Consider the following 18,468-nt stretch of genomic DNA (forward strand, 5'->3'; position numbering starts at 1 on the left):
ACTCGCGACGCAGTCTAGAAATCGAGGGAAGTTTCAGTCACCATAGTTTCAGTCACGGTTTCAGTGCCCGCCCTGGGCAACAAATGCAGGTGCATGTTGGCAACGCTGACACAGTTTGCTTCTGCAGAAATGGCGGCGTACATTGCGACGTTTCGTTCGTCGTTTTTTCGCGTATCTAAACAGACTGTTCGGTGTAATCGCCGTTACATTTCATGTAGTTCTGTTGTGAACGACCAGTACACAGTTCAGGACCAAGCAGATTTTAAAGCCAAAGTCCTGGAAAGTAAAAAGCCGGTGGTAGTGAACTTTCGAGCCAGGTAACCGTCACTCCATGTTTGCACAATGCCTATTTATTTTCAGAAGTTCAGTGTGTGAAAGCTGTGCTGTAAACGCAACAGAGCAGTGTGTGTTGAACTGTGTGTCTGTATGAGTACATGTCCTCGTTCCAACCGACCGAGCAGCGTGTGTTCCACAAGCACGAATATCAAAGCAACAAGAAATCGGTGATTTTAATGAAACAAACGAGTAATAAGAGAAGAGTAGCGAACTAATTGGGATCGACTGTTATGTAGCAAGGCAGCGACGACAAAAGACACGAGAAACAAAGGCGCTGAAAGCAAAAACAACAATGCGTTGCATTGCCACCGCAAATCGTCGGCGTGTTGTCTTGGGCAAGGCTACTGTTCATGCTTTTGCACTTGGGCAATACTCGCGGAGGCGTTCTGCCCGAGGAACTGTAGCTTTCCCCAGGAAGGGAGTCCTCAGCTGCCCACCTGATCAATAAGTAGCTATCACAGATGAATGCATTGAGGTTGTGGTGTGTCTCCGACGGCCACAGAGTAGTAGTCGGAGTGTTAAAGCTACTGTAAAGCAGCACCGATGAAATGTCATTTAGTGTGGCTATTCGATAGTCCAAGCCACCAGGACAAAAACTGTGCAAGTTTCATTCCAATCGACGGTACAGTTGATTAGAAAATTACAATTAAAGATTACGGGCAACACTGTACTAGGTATTCGAAATGAATCCGTACTTCTGACACATACGGCAGCAACCACATTGCATGCGTATAACACTGGGCCCGACATAACAATCCACCATAAAATCCGCCCCTGCAATCCACACAACGATCCACATCTGAGGATAAACGGATAAGCGAACTGAAATGAAATGCTGAGCCGTTGAAAAAAAAATGTGTCAGACGTCCAAGAAGCCAGACAGCGTCGGGACTTGTTTGTTCACAGAGGTTCACAGAGAGAGTTTGTTCGTTCGAAAGAGGCCGCGAACAAAAGAGGCGCGCAGGCGCAGCAGAGAAGTAGGGAGAGCCCCCATCGAACAGCGGCCAGCACTAGGTTACTTCGCAAAAAACAGGGGTTAACAGGTTAAACTGTTAACAGGGGTTTCAGAATGCATAGGTAAACAGGAAAACTAATAATATGGTTACTAAAATAACGAAGTTCCGATGTAATAGTGTGTAAGAATAATTTTCAGTGTTGCCCGCTGTACAGGGGGTTGTTTGACACCAGGCGTCGCACCGCTCCACTACGCCGCATCTTTCATGGCAAATTAAAAATATTTATAGCGTGTTGTCGGTCGTATAGTTCCGCATATGGTATTTAGAAGCAACAAAGTCTCTAGTCACATCACCGGCATATCATGCTTGTCTACTGCTTTACAGTACCTTTAACCAAAAGAATGTCATTGAGGAAGTTTCATCCAGAGATTTTAGCAGGCAGATGAGGAGTGCAAATTTGTGGTCCTACACATGGGGACGTTCTCGACTAAGACACAATAGGCTGTCTAAAATAACCTGGAAGAAGTCCGGAGGATAGTCCATACAAACACAAGACAGAAGTGGTACAATGGATAGAACACACTGGGTTGCAGAAGGTGGCATCATAGGTGAATTCTGCAAGACTCCTGGACATTTTCTCAGGGAAGATTCATAAAGAGGGCCCCCTGGTTTATACATTTTTAAACACACACTTCTAACTGTAACTTAATTACTTTTTTCAGTAACTTGTATCTGTCTTTTTGAGTATTTTTTTAGTAAAAACGACGAAACACTGTCGCCGAGCAGGAAGTGGCGTGAAGGGCACGCCGACACTAGGAAGGGAGTTGCCTCAGGACAGAAGCCGCCAATATTTCGAACAGAGACTGTTCTTCTTCTGGGCACCGTCCTCATCATTGGCATGGTATTTAAAGGGATAGGTGTGACGTGTTTAAAGGTTCATGCGAATTGTGGGTCAACAGCTCGGAGGGAAGAAAGGTCCGTACGGGTTTTTACGGCGGGAGTGAATGGCTGCTTTGTTAGAGTGTGGAGGGGATTATGTGAACGTAGTGATCTAGGCTACAGACCGGTTGCAGAAAAATGGAAGGTTCACGAACACGTGGACGAAACGGGACAACAGGCAAGAATTCGCAAGCATAGCGAAAGATAAGGAGGTTAGTGGTTACGTGGGGAAAATTCCAGAACGAGCAATTTTTTTTTAAAATATATATTTGTAATACAAAGTTGTGGCATGCAATAAAGAGAGCAGAAAGCAGTGGCCATGCAGAACATAACAGATGATAATGGAGGTAGATGGGAAAAGCATATTTTATTTGTGAAGTGTTTCTAGGGTGCCTTGTGATTTGTTGATACCGGACGGGTGAAGAGCGTTGAACTTGTATATGATATAAGACTTAGGGAGTCTTATCTCATATACAAGTTCAACGCTCTTCACCCGTCCGGTATCAACAAATCACAAGGCACCCTAGAAGCACTTCACAAATAAAATATGCTTTTCCCATCTACCTCCATTATCATCTGTTATGTTCTGCATGGCCACTGCTTTCTGCTCTCTTTATTGCATGCCACAACTTTGTATTACAAATATATATTTAAAAAAAAAAAATTGCTCGTTCTGGAATTTTCCCCATGTAACCACTAACCTCCTTATCTTTCGCTATGCTTGCGAATTCTTGCCTGTTGTCCCGTTTCGTCCACGTGTTCGTGAACCTTCCATTTTTCTGCAACCGGTCTGTAGCCTAGATCACTACGTTCACATAATCCCCTCCACACTCTAACAAAGCAGCCATTCACTCCCGCCGTAAAAACCCGTACGGACCTTTCTTCCCTCCGGGCTGTTGACCCACAATTCGCATGAACCTTTAAACACGTCACACCTAACCCTTTAAATACCATGCCAATGATGAGGACGGTGCCCAGAAGAAGAACAGTCTCTGTTCGAAATATCGGCGGCTTCTGTCCTGAGGCAACTCCCATCCTACATCTCTACCGGTTCGCTGGATTTCTACCCATCTACGCCGACACTAGGGATCTTCCAACCTCCATGTGCGTGAGAAGCTGCAGCAAACCATCGAGGCTCCCTAGCCGACACCAGGCACGAGCTCCACTCCTCCTCTCCCTTGCTGCATGTGCACTTGCACGTGACATTCCTTGTTCCTCGCCACTCTCTGGCGGCCTTGGCGGTAGTGAAAAGAATGGCCGAGTTTGAAGGCGTCGACGCCACCTCGGGCGCAGACGCCATCTGTGAGGCTGTAACTACGAGCAGCCCGAGCACAGTTGCCTCCGTTCTGTCAGAGGTACCGTGGCCACAATATCGAGAGCACTTTAAAATCATCGGAATGAAGGAGAACAGGAATCTTGAGCTGAAATGTCTCCGCTGTGAGCCGAAGACGAAGTTTCTAAGCGTCTCACCTATCCTTGTCTCGGTTACCCCCAGTTTAGGCGTTCCTTTAAATGTTTTGCCTGCAATTACGTACGATTACCCATGAAGGGATGTCTCTGTGGCTCTAGAGTGACACCTATTATAAGCCAAAGGCGAAAGATATGGTCTGCGTACAGAATTGCAGGAAGTAACTCTACTCATACTCTGATTCTTTTCCAAGGTATTTGTAACTGTATCTCAGTATTTTTTCCTGTCAGTAACTCTAACTGTAACTTAATTACTTTTGAAGCTGAGTATCTGTAACTGTAACTTAGTTTCTTTTGACCAGTAACTTTAACAACCCTGCGTGTAAGGACGGAAGGCAAGAGTGTGTGTCAGTTCACCTGCGGCACTTATCGTTGGCTATATTTATGCCAGCACTTGACAGGTGGGTCAATGATGAAAGACTAGCTGGTGCATTTTTTCAGGTTCACACACTTATGCATGTAGACTATTTTTTAGTAATGGGGACAGAAGATGTTAATTGTGAGTCAGTGGTTCAGGTTTTCGTGGGCAACCCCTTTTGGTTGTTGCTCACGAGGGAATTCCTTCAGAACATGTTTTTACAGTTTTTAGGCCAGAGCATCTTGTGCATATCTCTGCTGGGCATTCATCCTCACATTGAAGAAACCGGTCCTCCCATTCCAACTACTGCAAGATTGTGAAAATGGGAATCCTGTCCCCAATAGTTTGTTCCTCAGCTGGAAAGAGCTACCAACATAGCATACAGGAAAGCCTGTTCAGGCAGCTTGAACGTTTGGCAGAGGGTCATGATTGGGATGTTAGTGAGCAAGCTACCACACCATAGAAGTCAGCGAGATGGGGTGTCTACCAACCTGGTAAACCTTAAAAACAGGGAATTATCGGGGAATTTTGATGCGACTGGAAAAGTCAGGGGATTATCAGGGAATTTGCCAAAAAAGCAGCTGAAGTTGGAGAAAATCACAGACAAGTGCCATCATGACGCGCAGTGATTCATTAATGCTGATTATTGGTTGAGCGGCCATACCACAGCAACATTGCCACGAGTAGCAGTTCGCCAATACGACAAGCTCAGAGTCAGAAATGTAGGGCAGTCTTACTAACTTCTCAATAAATTATCTGTTTTACTAGCAAACTGTATCAAGACCTAGCAGGGGGCACGAAGTTCCCTTTTGTTTTGGTGAGGAAATTCACTTGAAATGGTCAGTGAAAACCTGGAAACGTCATGGAATTTGAAGACTACAGTTTAGTAGACACCCTGGCGAGAGCGTGGGGGAGCCAAGGAATCCATTTCGTCTGCGCACAGAATAGTATATCACCTTAAGAAAGTAAGAGACAAGCTTAAGGTGGAAGTTCTTTGCGAGATGAATTTGAAATTAGTTTCTCTGCCCAGAATTATTTTTCTAGGCAGGCATGCTCCCCAACTTGAGGTACGAAACACGGGGAAAAGTAGAGAGGCGCATCAACGAAAGGGGACATTAGCATTACAGGCTCACACTGACACTTTCGAGCCGTCTTTCGTGCATATTCTTTGCATACTCCTTTTTGTCCATCTTCCATCTTTTCCATTATTTTTGTTTCTCCTCCTTTTCCCATTAGAATAAGCTCACCTACCGTTTGACTGACCCTTGCTCTTTTTCTTCGAATAAGTGCATATTCCCCTGATGAATTGTCTGTTGTGGACTCATGGTAGTGCATAACATAAAAAAAGGATCGAGTTACCATTGGTCATTGATTCACTGCCTCTCAACTTTGTCACCCTTCACGCAGCCAGTCATGGCAACGGTATTTGTAATAATCAAAAATACATTTCTAGTAGGTTTGCATCATGGCTACAAAATACAAAATGTGGCAGCAAAGTAGTTGTTATGGGTAACCACTAAAGCTGGCAAAAGGTTAGACAAGTAGAATTACTGTGGAATTAACTATCCAGGAACAGGAAGGTATGAAGTTACTGTCAATGGGAGATGTCCATTCTTCGGGTAATATTCATGAAGTGCCCTTCGAAGGGTGGGCAAAAATTACAGCTGTTGCCAAGATTGGTAAGGCTTCATAAACAACATACACACCTGATGAATTGTGGAACGTTACTTATTGAACATTCCTATGAATATTCGATAAGCCTTTGATAGTCATAATGCTTATATTTGCATTTCGGTTATGTATAACAGAACATGTTTTGTGTTTTTCTACTGGCCTGATTGGGTTCGTGAAAGTGTGGTACTACTTGTATGCACGGCTATACGCCGAGGCCTTTGTCCCACTTAGCGCATATGAATTTGCTATCTTTCCATAGCTCAGCATGCCGTGTTGCCAGGTGGCACAGGTGAAGCACCTCCTACGTGATCAGCTTCCCTGCACTGCCGTTCGTAGTGCGGGCGAGGCTCACCCTCCAACGATATCACTAGCATACTTGTGAAAATACCCCACGGGAGGCGCCGCAGTTCCCCGGAGAAGCCCCCCTCAAGCAGTCAAGCATTACTCCCAAAGCACAGCCGCAGCACGATAAAGAAAGGGCACAAACATCCAAACTGAGACCTTCGGATGCACTGGTGCGCCCGTACCCTTTATCAATGTGACTCATCTCTGGTTGATCCAATATGCTGCACTTTCTCTTGTCTCTAGTAGACAGACATTATTAGACATTGACTAAAAGAAGTGTTCTGAGTAAGAAGAGTAAAAATAAGCAGATAGAAGAGAAAGTCGGGTTGGTTGGCTGTACGGTGAACAGTCAGTTGCCTCCAGTTGGCAGTGGGAGGCGTGGAAATACCCCGACAACCTTTCATAGACACTTTCCACGTCCACAAAGCCAGCCCCCATGTAACTACAGATATCGTCTCGCAATCGTGTTTCCAAAATTCCCCGAGATAATGTTTTGAGGATGTGTGTCACAGGAGCTGCAATAAGTGTGGTATATCAATTGCGCCTATGATTGCCGAAACAATTACACTGAAAACATTAAATAAGGTGCCCATTTCATTTAAAAGAAAATTGAGCACCAAAAACATATTCCACATTATTTTTTGCTGAGGATCGATTCAAGCTAGTCGCAACATTCTTTTTTTTTTAGTTGCCTCCTCCAAAATACTGCTTTCCTCTGTACAGTGGTTACAATGCTGCACCTAAACCCCACTTCTGTGAGATTGGATGCCTTTGATGTAATAAGTGAACCGATAAGACTCTCCATCTCGCACACTTGTACACTACACAGCTCAGTTTGCCACTTCGCGTCCTACCGTTGACGACAAAACATCCCGCAGAGGGCGCAGAATGCAAGACGTCACAGCACTGCCTATGTGTTTGCTTTGTGTCTATTTTAGCAAAGTAAGGAAAGAGTAGATGACCAGCTCTCGTCCATTATACCACACTCAGAAGTGCAGTGCAGCCCTATGTTTAGTTCAGGAGTTGCTTATTAGGTCAAAAGATGCTAGGGAGATTTTGGTCTATAATAAGTATGTACAGTCAAACTCCTTTAGAGCGAACGCCTTTTTAACGAAAGTACTAGTAGAACGAATTTTTTTTCGCGGTCCCGCCAAAGCCCCATAGGACTAATGTATTTTTCAAACATTTAGTACGAATTTCTTTACAACGAAAATACCTTAATAACAAACAAAAATGCGGCCCCTTCAACGTAATTTCCAACACATACAACGAAGCTCCTCAGGGGAGTTCGGCGGGTTTTACGAGGATTATACGTACATACCAAGTTTTTCTCCCGGTGCGGACCCCCTCCTTTATGATCTACGTGTCCAAGTTTTGTCGTGAGAAAGGGGTGACATCATCAGATAATCCGTCACAAAGCCTCCCGGGCAATTACCGGTCACCTTGGAGTGCGAAGCCCCATCGACCTCCTTTCTGACCTGAGTTCACAGCGTCCAGCTCCTTTATGATCTATGTTTCCAAGCTTTGTCCGGGGAAAGGGGTGACATCATCAGATGATCCGTCACAAAGCCTCCCTGGGCAATTCCTGGTCGCCTTGGAGTTCAAAGCCCGATCGACCTCCTTTCTGACTTGAGTTCACAGCGTCCAGTGCACACCAGGACACCAGCGTTCACGAAGAGTTCGTTGTGGCGGCCAGTTGTGCCATGGCAGACACGTCAGCGAAGGGCGGCGATGCTACCTCCGCAAGAGCATCCTCGAAGGGGAAGCAGTTTACAGTCGAGGAGAACATCGCGGTGCTGAGAGCCGTTGATAACGGGCAGAAGAAATTGGACGTTGCCAAAGAATTTGGGATTAGTGCTTCTACACTTTCGACTTTTTTGAAGGTCTGAGAGAAGATACAGAAGCAGCACGAGAACAACGAAGGATCCTCAGCGCGAAAAAGGATACGTGCGGCTAACTTCGAAGAAGTGGACAAGTGCGTTTACCGATGGCTGTTAGAGGTGAGATCCCAGGACATACCCATATCGGACCCCATGTTGTGCGCGAAAGCAAGGGAGTTTGCAGCCATGTGTGGTGTCGAAGAGAAATTCAAAGGAACGCAGGGGTGGCTCCGAGCCTTTCGTGCACAGAAGCGAAGCGGAAATGTAAACAAACAAGATGGCGGACATCCCCTTTAACGAAGTGACCTTTACTACGAAATTTTTTCGCGCTCCCCTGAGCTTCGTTCTAAAGGAGTTTGACTGTAATAAGGAAATTGCAGGTGTGTGCATGACTTCCAGAAGAGAGACCTTGATAAAAAGCAGGAAGACCATATCAGTACGTGCCTTTGGCTTAGATGGGTAACGGAGGAGGAGGAGTGAGTGAATGGGAAGAAAGAGTGGTTTGTGTCATTTCATGCGTGTGTTTTCTGTAAGGTGGTTTAAAATTGTGTGACCAGTGGCATGGCCAAGCGGGCTAAGGCATCTCGTTTGTTAGTGGTAGCCAAGTTCGTGCTGAAGACCCGGTGGTGGTGGGTTCGAATCCTACCACCTGCTGTGCTGTCCGAGGGTTTCCCTGGGTTTTCTGAAGACTTTCCAGACATATGTTGGTACACTTGCCCGAAGTCAGCCTGGGACACATACTAACCCCACTCCTTCCTTCTGTCCTGTGTGTCCACACCCATAACAAAGAATTTTAAAAGGAAATTGTGCGTCGTGTCTTGTGTGCCTTTTGTCACCCTTCGTTGTCACTGCTTTGCTACATAAGACGTACCAACCCGCCTACCTCATATAAAGCATGCCTGCAATGGACCTTTATTCTCTGTAGTTGGTGCGGACCCTGCAAAATGTTGACACCGAGGCTGGAAGCGGCTGTCGATGCTATAGGCGACAAAGTTGACCTGGCTAAAGTGGACATCGATGAACAGGCGGATTTGGCAATGCAATATGAGGTGAGATTATAAAATTATCTGGACTTGTGTGGTTTCAGTTTTAACTGAAAAGAAAACCTACATGTGTTTTCTACAATTTGGCTTCACGAAAGCCACGGATAACATGTACCAATCATGAAAGGACATACCTGCATAAGATAGCTATCATTTTGAGTTCAATGCCGAAATAGCTGGCATGGCCAAATCTGACCGCTCAACCGTCCCTTTCAGTGTCTTTATGAGCCATAACACCTTCAGGAAGGTTTTATGAGTGAGTTGTGAGGTATGCCCTGCTCAGTTCAGGTTCGTCATGGTTAATCAAGCAAGCATAATCAATATTCTGTCTGGCAAGTGCAAACATTTAAGAGCATTTTCAATGGTGACGATGACTGGAGCTTTTATGGTGCAAGGGCGTGTGCAAAGCAGCGATGGGCGGGAGAGCGAAATAACTCGAAAGATTAGGATGACCACCAGAAAAGGTCACAGCAAAACTTTATTTGAATGATGATGAATGTGGTGCTTCATTGTGACAGAAAAGATGAAATGGATATACATGCCCTAAAACTCAATTCAAGTGACTTGTACGTCACTTAAGTACTCTACCTTAAAGGAGCTCTGAAAGCCATCTCAAAAATTTTCCGTTCCGAACGCGTTGTGGAAGCAGGTAACTTAACTTGATGATTAACACGAAAATTTTCTCTGTGCGCGATGTTTTTCGTAGAAAAAAAGACACTTGAACATCGCCGCGCGCGTTCCCACTCGACTCGCTCCTCTGGGTCAAACGAGGAGGAGAAAGAAAAAAACGGCATTGGTGACGTAATAAAAGTGGCGCGAAAGCGGCGACCGCGCTTCTATCCGGGTCAGTGCTGACTGGTTTTCTTTTCTTTCTTTCCGTTTTCTTTCACCCTGCTTTCTCTTTGTCAAGGGATGAATAAGGGAGGACCTCGATATTCATGGTCGTGAAACCCCTGTTCTCGAAATTCATGTTCTGGAAACAAGGAAAAGGGGAAATGCTGCTTCGTAAGATGTTATGCCGCGATTAAGAACATAACATCACTATTTAACCACTCAAATTCAGGAATTTTCTATATGTGTTCAAGTCGCCTTAGCGAACGAAAGAACCATTTAGAAGCCATTTGGCTTAGTAGGGCGGCATGTTGGTTGGTTAGTTGTGTGCTTGCAATATTATGGGTGGGTTAGTCACAGTTTGCCGTTGGCAGTTTTCCGCGCGCAACATGTGCATTTTATAGTCAGCTAAAATTTACGCTAGTCACGTGTTGTTTCAGTGCACACTGATATGTCGTCGGACGCAAACTTAACCGGCGTTGTCGGTCACTATATGGTGGATAAAACTGATGCACTATATGGTGACAAAACAAATATCGCCGAGCACGGATGAACTCAAACTTTCGTGTCTGCGTCGTCCACATTTGTAGTCTGCATCGGCCAATTCTCGTTTAGCCCGATGGTTGGTAAGTTGACCATAAATTGTGGTGGTCTTATGACACTGCTTGGCTATGTTGGTGTGTAACTCAGGCAATGAATGTTCAACTCCTGATGCCACGATGTGCCGGCGACGGCATATTGCGATAGATTTCACTGGATTGTATCTGGCAATGTATGGGCAAGAACACTCCTCCAGCTGAATAAGGAATTAACTGAATGGCTAACGAAGTTGCTTGTCAAAGTGACGGGCACTAGTGATCATAGCGAATTAGTGATATAGCGTATATTGATATAATGACATAGCGGACGGAATTAGTGGTCATAGCCATGCAGCGATCATTTCGAGGCAGTGAAGCACCGCACCTGAAGTTTATTTTCATAATCCACCTACTCCGGAAGGTCGCTTTAGGGAAAGCAAGGTCAAGCGGGGAGAGGTTGACCGATTTTTGGTTGACTTCGCTCGGGGAGTTCAATGAGGGGGCCTCTACAATCTCTAACCTTGAACAGTGTCTGTAGAGCAGTCTTCGTTTACTGTGTCTGATAAACCAAAGAAAAAGCAAAAGAAACGTCTTCCACCGTTGCAGCGGGGTTCCGAGTGAAAAATAGCAGACGACGTTCTTCGAAACCAATCAGGGGCTCCACCTTTCTCACGTCAAAATGACGCAAGCGGCTCGACGGCTCGTTCCGGGTATTGCCACCGTTGCGCACGGTCGCGATTTTCAAAATCGAATTCTGGGATATTAATGCACCTGTTGATAGTATTACTTCGCATGGTGCATTTTAATATGCTTATTAACCACTTAGTTAAAAAAAATGCTAGTGATTAAAGTGCTTTCCTAGCTCCTTTAAGTACTTGTGGGAGTAGCTTGGTATATTACAAATACACTTTTAATACTCAGTGTTTAGTACCTTAACTGAAATACTTTTTGGCAGTAGCTTATACTTATCTCCTAAGATGTTCCTAAGATACTCCCCTTTCTTTTTAGACAGGAATGCTGCTTACATGTACATACATTTAATCTGAGATATTCCAGGGTGCATTCTGTGGTGGGCCTGCAAAAGTGGGCTGTTGCTGAAGGGCATGTTGGTGAAACACAAGGTCTGTGTTTCACGGAGTAATATCGAGCAAGGATAGTTATAAGTGTTAATGCTTAAAATGAACGGTTGATTAAAACAATAGGTGTAGTTCAAGATGGTTTCCACGTTAACATTCATTTTTTGTGGCTCTTCTGAGTGCAGCATCGGCTACCATGTATTGAGCATGTACCACGAAGATATCACATCCATTTTTGTCTTCTCTTTGTTTGTATCTGTTGGTTAGCAAATTAGATAGTATCTCGAAAGTAAAGAAGTTGATCACAGACAAGAGAAACCCTGCGGTAAGTAACGCAGTCATCGGCAAAGAGGCACACAGTTGAGGAAAGGCATGGGGGGTTGTTAATATAGATTAGAAATAGAACAGGACCTAGTACAGAACCCTGTGGGATTCCGGAAGTTACAGCCACAGAGTTGGATAGATTATTATTACACATGACAAACAAAGACCTGTAGGAAAGAAACTCACATACCCAGTGGAAAATGGATAGGTCAACGTTTTCTGTCGACAGCTTTTGGATGAGATACTTGTGGGAGACCTTGTCAAGGGCCTTTCGGAAGCCTAAAAACGCGTCTGTCTGGTGTAAAGAGTCTAGATTAGAAAAAATGTTGTGTAAGAAGCCGGTGAGTTGTGTTTTGCAAGAATAGTTCAGATGAAAACCATGTTGTACAGGGTAGAAAAAACTGTTTTGTTCCAGGAATTTAACAACATGAGAATAAATAATATGTTCAAGAATCTTATTGCTGGTAAGAGAGATTGTAGTTAGTTGCCAGTTTGCTACTACCTGTCTTGAAAATAGGGACAACTTTCCCCACTTTCCAGGTGGCAGGCAGAACCACTTCCTTAAGTGACTGTGAGGATATACGTGTACGTCAAGATGAAGCTGGATATATGTTTAGAGGTTTTTCATATACACATTCATATTTTTCATTCAGTTTTTCAGTTTATGTTTAGAGTTTTTTCATAAATATCATCAGGGCCTGGTGGATGGTTTCAAAAATTCGATGATTTTGCTTATGTCCTGGGATGTGATCAGAATGTTATCCATACTGCGAGGCATAAATGACAGGACACATAGTATGAGCAGAAAAAAACGACGAGAAATACGAAGCAAACACAGACGCAGTGTTAGAAACTGGAATTAGATTAGCCACTGGGTCAGCGAGACGAACGATGGATGCGTGGTCTTGCCCCTTCTCTCTATCAAAATTGCTTGGTCCCAATGCGCTTGGTGCGATGAAACTCCCCGTTCATGTCATTGTTGTTGAGACGAATGAGGTCACTCGACTTGGGAGATATGACCTTCCAAAATTTCCTGGGGTTATTGACTATTCAGCAAGCTTTAGGGCAGATTTATACTGAAAGACGCAAGAGCAATAGGCACTCCAGGTATCGGGGTTGTGTTTCTTGGCCTACTTCAAGAGCCGGTTTTTCCTGAGTTGGTAAAATGAAACAGTTTGGCTTCTTTGACATCAGTTTGGCTCCTGTTTCATTTTCAGAAAAATAATTAAAATTGCAAACATTGTAGTCTGATATCTGCAACATGTTGGGGGTTATCTGAACATGCCTCAGCACACTTAATCAGGCAAGTTGGGAATTGGTTTTGTGTGAGTCTTATTTTCGAAAGGTGAGCAAGACACCGTACTTGATGGTGGATTATAACGTTGAGATGCAGAAAGGGGGTGACCAAGTGTATATATTCCATGTTATCACACATTAGAGGGGTACTAAACTGAAAAAATATCTCTTTGAGATATGAATAATGCAAAAGGAACTAGGGTCACCAATTGCGCCGTTTGTAATTAATATATGAATAAAGGTGCCAATTTGGAGGTTCCTCTTTCCTTCCTCCAAATCTGCACAGAACGTCAAGGCTACGTCACCACCAGCATATCCAGTTATCAAAGCAAACATATTGCGAGAACTGCCTCTTCCCACATTTCTTTGTCCAATCAACGCTGTGCGAGGGAAGCTCTGACTTGGCTGTGACACACACTACACACCTCGCCAGGGTGCACCTGTAGTATTGGAAGCTTTCGCTAATACTGCCACACAACAAGGTAACAGGCACAGAATTGGACAGCGTTCATACAGGCAACTTTTTTCAGCAACTGTGCTGTCAGTGCCGAAACCAGGAACAACCAGCAACCGAAGTTGCTGGGCATCGCACCCCGGGTGAAGTATTGATCAATTGCCACGTGACTCCCAGTGGCATGATGTGATATCGTTCGTGGGTTCTAATCATGCACGGCCGGCTGAGAGGTATTTTAATTTTTTTACTAGTGCCTCACAGGCATATAAATAGCCATTTGTTGAAGATAATGGTGATCTTGTGGCATAATAAACTGACTAAGATTTGGTAAACAGCAGCTAAAGTAAGGACACCATTGGTTGGATTCGAACCCACATTCTCCAATTGCCTTAACGTTGCTTGTGGGTGGAGCCACCGAGTCGCACGTGCTAACGCGGTCTCGAAGTGGCAGATGGGACATTTTGTCATTACGACGTATCCATTCGTCATTTTGATGTGAAACTCCTCATTACATACACCTCACAACCAGCACTCATCGCGATATAGCGCGCACTTGTTAGTCTTCCTATGTTGCATTGGGAGGGTACTTGAAATAATGCGCATTGAGTACAGAATATACCTGCTTCCAGTAGCCTATGAGACGCACAAACACCAACCCCTTTAGAGCCCCTCTAAGTGCTCAGTTGCGAGTTTGCTGAAGTGTCCTCTACGTTACTTTTCTAAACTCTGCCTGTGTCTTTTGGCTGCATCTCAACGTTGTTATTTTCGTGTTTATTTAAACCAGAGAGTCGAACCGAACCCGAACCGAAAACCGTTATTAACCGTTATTTTTGGCCGAACCGGAACTGAACCGAACCGAAAGAGTCGACGCCATCTTGGAGCTGAACCCGAACTAAGCCGGCAGAAAAAATACCGGTTTCCGGTTCAAATAACGGTTCACACGGAATTAAGTGCGAGACTTGCGAAAAAGTCGTGCCCTCCCAACAATGATCTGGATCTTCTCGAGTCACGAAACAGCAACAGATAGTAACTTAAAACTGCTAGGACTACTAACGTCTAGGACATACACATAAATATATCAATTAGGGATCAACAGGAAATGAGGGACAGTTTTGGATAGTAGTCAATAAGTGACATATTATAATAATATACTAATCAGAGTCAGCTATTCACAGGGTGTCCACCCTAGCAGCAGAAATGATCGCTGGTACATTGCACCGTCAATGGGAAACTGACACTCTCCTATGACGTTTGCGTCAGAAACAGGCACTGCACTTCAGGATCAGTCCGTTTGTAACACAAACCTGTTAGTTTTTCTTTGACAGCACTATGTCTTCGAGATCATTTCTACCGTTATCGCAGGCATCCTGATAAATGCGAATACGCGGACCAACCGACGTATGTCGTCGGCTGTGCGACCTTCGGTCATTCAAATATTCTTCTCTTCGTTTTTCTTTTTCTTCTTCCGTTCTCTTGTACGTAGTGCATTGCGAAAGCAAACTATCTGAGCTCAGCTCTGGCACGTATTCGTGTGTACAACGCTGCAGCATAATTCCCAGCGTGTGCGCGTGTGAACTTACATAAGCCCCTTATACGCTAGCCACGCTGCAAACTTAATGAAACGGAATGCCGGTAAGTTTACCTCCTCACCAACTATCATCTTGTGTAGGGTCGTTCTCTCCTGGTTTGTTGAAAGCAGGGGCGCGTTGAAAAAACTGTGTCATTCGGGATGATGGTTGGTCAGGAGGTGAAGTTACTATCATTTCATTTATTAAGTTTGCCCGGCCGTGCCTAGGGTACTAGAAAGTAAAGCACAGGCCACACTCATGCTGGTCAGAATGAAAAGAACATGCCAAGTTGGCTTTCTTTGTGGATTTAAAATAAAAGAAGCAAAAACGACCATAGTGACACAGTATCTAAAAATCATCAGTGGGTCTGAAATGAGTCGAACTGTCTGTTTGCACTTGCTTTGTCTTTGTTCCACAGACACTTCACTCTAACGCCGAGCACGGCGACGGTCAATGCAAACACAATAACATGCCCTTTAGTACATGTAATGTCCCGGAGCTCAGGATCGCACCATTCCAATCCAATTACATACCATGAAGCGTCGTTATCTGATTAACGTGTAATCGCGGTTCTGACTCATAACGAATAATTTCATATACTTAAATGACTTAGGCCAAGGTAGGAGGCTTGGTTGACTGTTATTCCTGGTGAGATTCTGCGAACAATCCACTGGGTGAGTTAACCTCCCCGACCTGAGCTACGTGCGGGGAAAGTCAACCCAAACGAGTAATTCATGGCTATGCTCCTCTTGTAACTGCTACTAATCTTGTCTTTTATATCGCACAAACTCTTTCAAAATCCTGAATGACTACTGACGCTTTCCTGCCCACTTCAAGCACCGTAACACACACACGGAAGCTTGTTCTAACTTGCCTGTTGTGCTTCATTCGCACCCGTCGCCCCTGAACCGGTTGGGAAACCAAACCGTTTGGAAAGAACCGGCTTGAAGCATTATAATTGCTTTCTGAAGCTGAACCGGAACCGCACCCTTATCGCCGAACCTAAACCCGAACCGGACCGTTAAATGTTTCGGTTCGACTCTCTGATTTAAACAATAGTATTAGTCTGTAATAAAGTTGTAGATTGTGAGTGCTACTCTGTGTCTGCCCCCCTCCTTGGTTGTCAATTTTTGCACTCGTCTTCGTCCAAATTTGTGGGATATCTATTTGTTCCCCAAATATACTCCAATTTGCTTCTAGCACTTTCCACTGTTGTGGTTGTGTCCTTATCTTTTAAAGGAGATCGGAAAGCACTTAAAGCACTACCATTTTTTAAAACCAAGCTGTTATCCTGCCTATTAAAATGCACCATGCAAAGTAATTCAATCAGCAGATGCACAGAATTCAATTTTGAAAAAAGCAACCGTGCGCAGCGGTGGCAAAGCCTGGAACGAGCTGACAAGACTCCCACGTCATCTTGATTTCAGGAAAGGGGAGCCGCAGGTTGGTAAACAGGAACGTCGTCTGCTATTTTTCACTCTGAACCACACCGTAAGCCAGAGCGGTGGAAGTTGTTTCTTTTCACTTTGGTCTATGAACATGGCTCTACAGACACCATTCAAGGCATAGTTCAAGGTTAGGCCGGGGGTAGTTTCATTTTAAATCGAACAACGGATGAAAGTCGTATTTTTTAATTCGCCCAGAAAAAATATATGTTAGAGGACAGCTCAAACGAACCAAATTGCACCACGTGCGACGCTCGTGCGTGGGGTAGTTTCCGCGAGGAAGAGGAGGAAAGTCTGAGGCTGCTTGAGCGTGCTTTCTTCTGGACCGACTTCGACGGGATCTAGCACAGCTGATTTTATGCCTAGGAACTGAAGGTTTTTTGTGATTATAGGCTGCACCGTAGACACTGTCGACAGCCACCCACAGAACTCTGAGGGCCATAGATTTTCTGTTAAAGAATGCCAAACTTGGCGTAAACGTTCAAAGAGGCCAAACTTTGTTCCCAATTTGCTTCATGACGGAACGTATGAGGACATCGAGCTTAGTGCCATTCGATAGGACGTTGAAAGAACTTTCGTGTTGTATAAAGTTAATTTTTCTCAGTCCAGTGCTTTCTGTGTTATTAGCTTGAGAATCGCACATGGTAGGCGAAAATTGCCAATGTTGCATCTCAATTTTCTCAAAAATGCCATCTTCGATTTCCTTGTTTATTTTTGAAACGGTGGTGTCATGCCTTTACTTTAGACACCAAGTGAGACAATCTTTTATTTTTACCTCAGAGATGCGCAGCGATTTTTTTGGTCAGGCATGGTCCACGAGACTGCAGCCTTGCGTGCCCCACCCACGAGTACGGGACCTTCAACCTCTTCTTTGCTACAGGCCTCCCGCTGACAGAGTAATCAATGACCGCACTGCGTGAGCTTGTTGTAGTATCCTTTTAGCATTACTTTACGTTTACCCAATGGTCTCCCAGTTCCGTCAGGCTCATTCAAACCGTGGGAGCGTACATGAGTTGCCTGTGTACCCTTGACGAGAAGCCCCAGTCCGCGAACATACCGACAAAGTAGTGAGAAGAAAAGAAACATCTAAAGCATAAAGTATGACGAAGCATTCGTAAAGATCTTTATCCAGTGGGAACATCGTAGCTTTTGTTTCAGGTTGCCGCCAGTCCCCCAGGCAGTGTGAAAGTCACATCCTTTTCATTGGTAAAAGAACGTTGTGGAAGTTTCGAAAAGCATAAAATGTGCCCATTGCGAAACCCCTGCAGATGATGGCTGCCACCATTGGACTATAGTATCATCCGAAAGAGGCCATCCTCATTGAACTCCACGAACAACATTAGTCAAAAATCGGTCAACCTGTCGCCGCTTGAGCTCGCTTTTCTCTCCTGCGACCTTCCGGGGTAGGTGGATTATAAAAATAAACTTGAGGTGCCAGTTGAACGCTGTTCTGTCCGTGTCTGTGTTTTATATGTCGTTCCTCATCGTGATGATTGTTACTGTTGCCCTGTTGTTGGCAGCAATAAGTATAAACATAGTGCAGCACTAAGCTCGGCTTTAGTTCACGCTTCAAAATGATTTCCGCATTGCTATGATCACTAATTTACCTGTCACTTCGACGACCACCTTTGCTAGTCATTCAGTTAATGTATCTTTCAGGTGGAGGAGTGTCAGACACAATCCAGCAAAGTCTATCACAATATGCCGTCGCGGCATCAGGCGTTGAACATCCATGGGCTGTTGCACAGACCAACGGAGCCAAGCAATGTCATAAAACCACCACAATTTATGGTCAACTTACCAATCATCGAGCTAAACGAGAATTAGCCGATGCAGGCTACAAACGTGAATGACATAAACATGCAAGGTTGAATTCATCTGTGCTTTCTCTGCGCCTT

General features: G+C 44.6%; 1 protein-coding gene across 1 annotated transcript in view; it reads left to right on the plus strand.

Moving 5' to 3' along the window:
- The first annotated feature begins 91 nt into the window (after nt 1-91).
- LOC135391460 (thioredoxin, mitochondrial-like) overlaps nt 92-18,468 on the plus strand; it is a 29,056-nt gene continuing 10,679 nt past the window's right edge. The window contains exons 1-2 of the mRNA XM_064621717.1: nt 92-317; nt 8,881-9,004. Of these exons, the coding sequence (XP_064477787.1) occupies nt 94-317; nt 8,881-9,004 (348 nt within the window). The 5' untranslated portion in view covers nt 92-93. The remainder of the gene's footprint in view (nt 318-8,880; nt 9,005-18,468) is intronic.

Source organism: Ornithodoros turicata, chromosome 4, assembly GCF_037126465.1.
Source record: "Ornithodoros turicata isolate Travis chromosome 4, ASM3712646v1, whole genome shotgun sequence".
In the NCBI taxonomy this organism is placed as follows: domain Eukaryota; kingdom Metazoa; phylum Arthropoda; class Arachnida; order Ixodida; family Argasidae; genus Ornithodoros; species Ornithodoros turicata.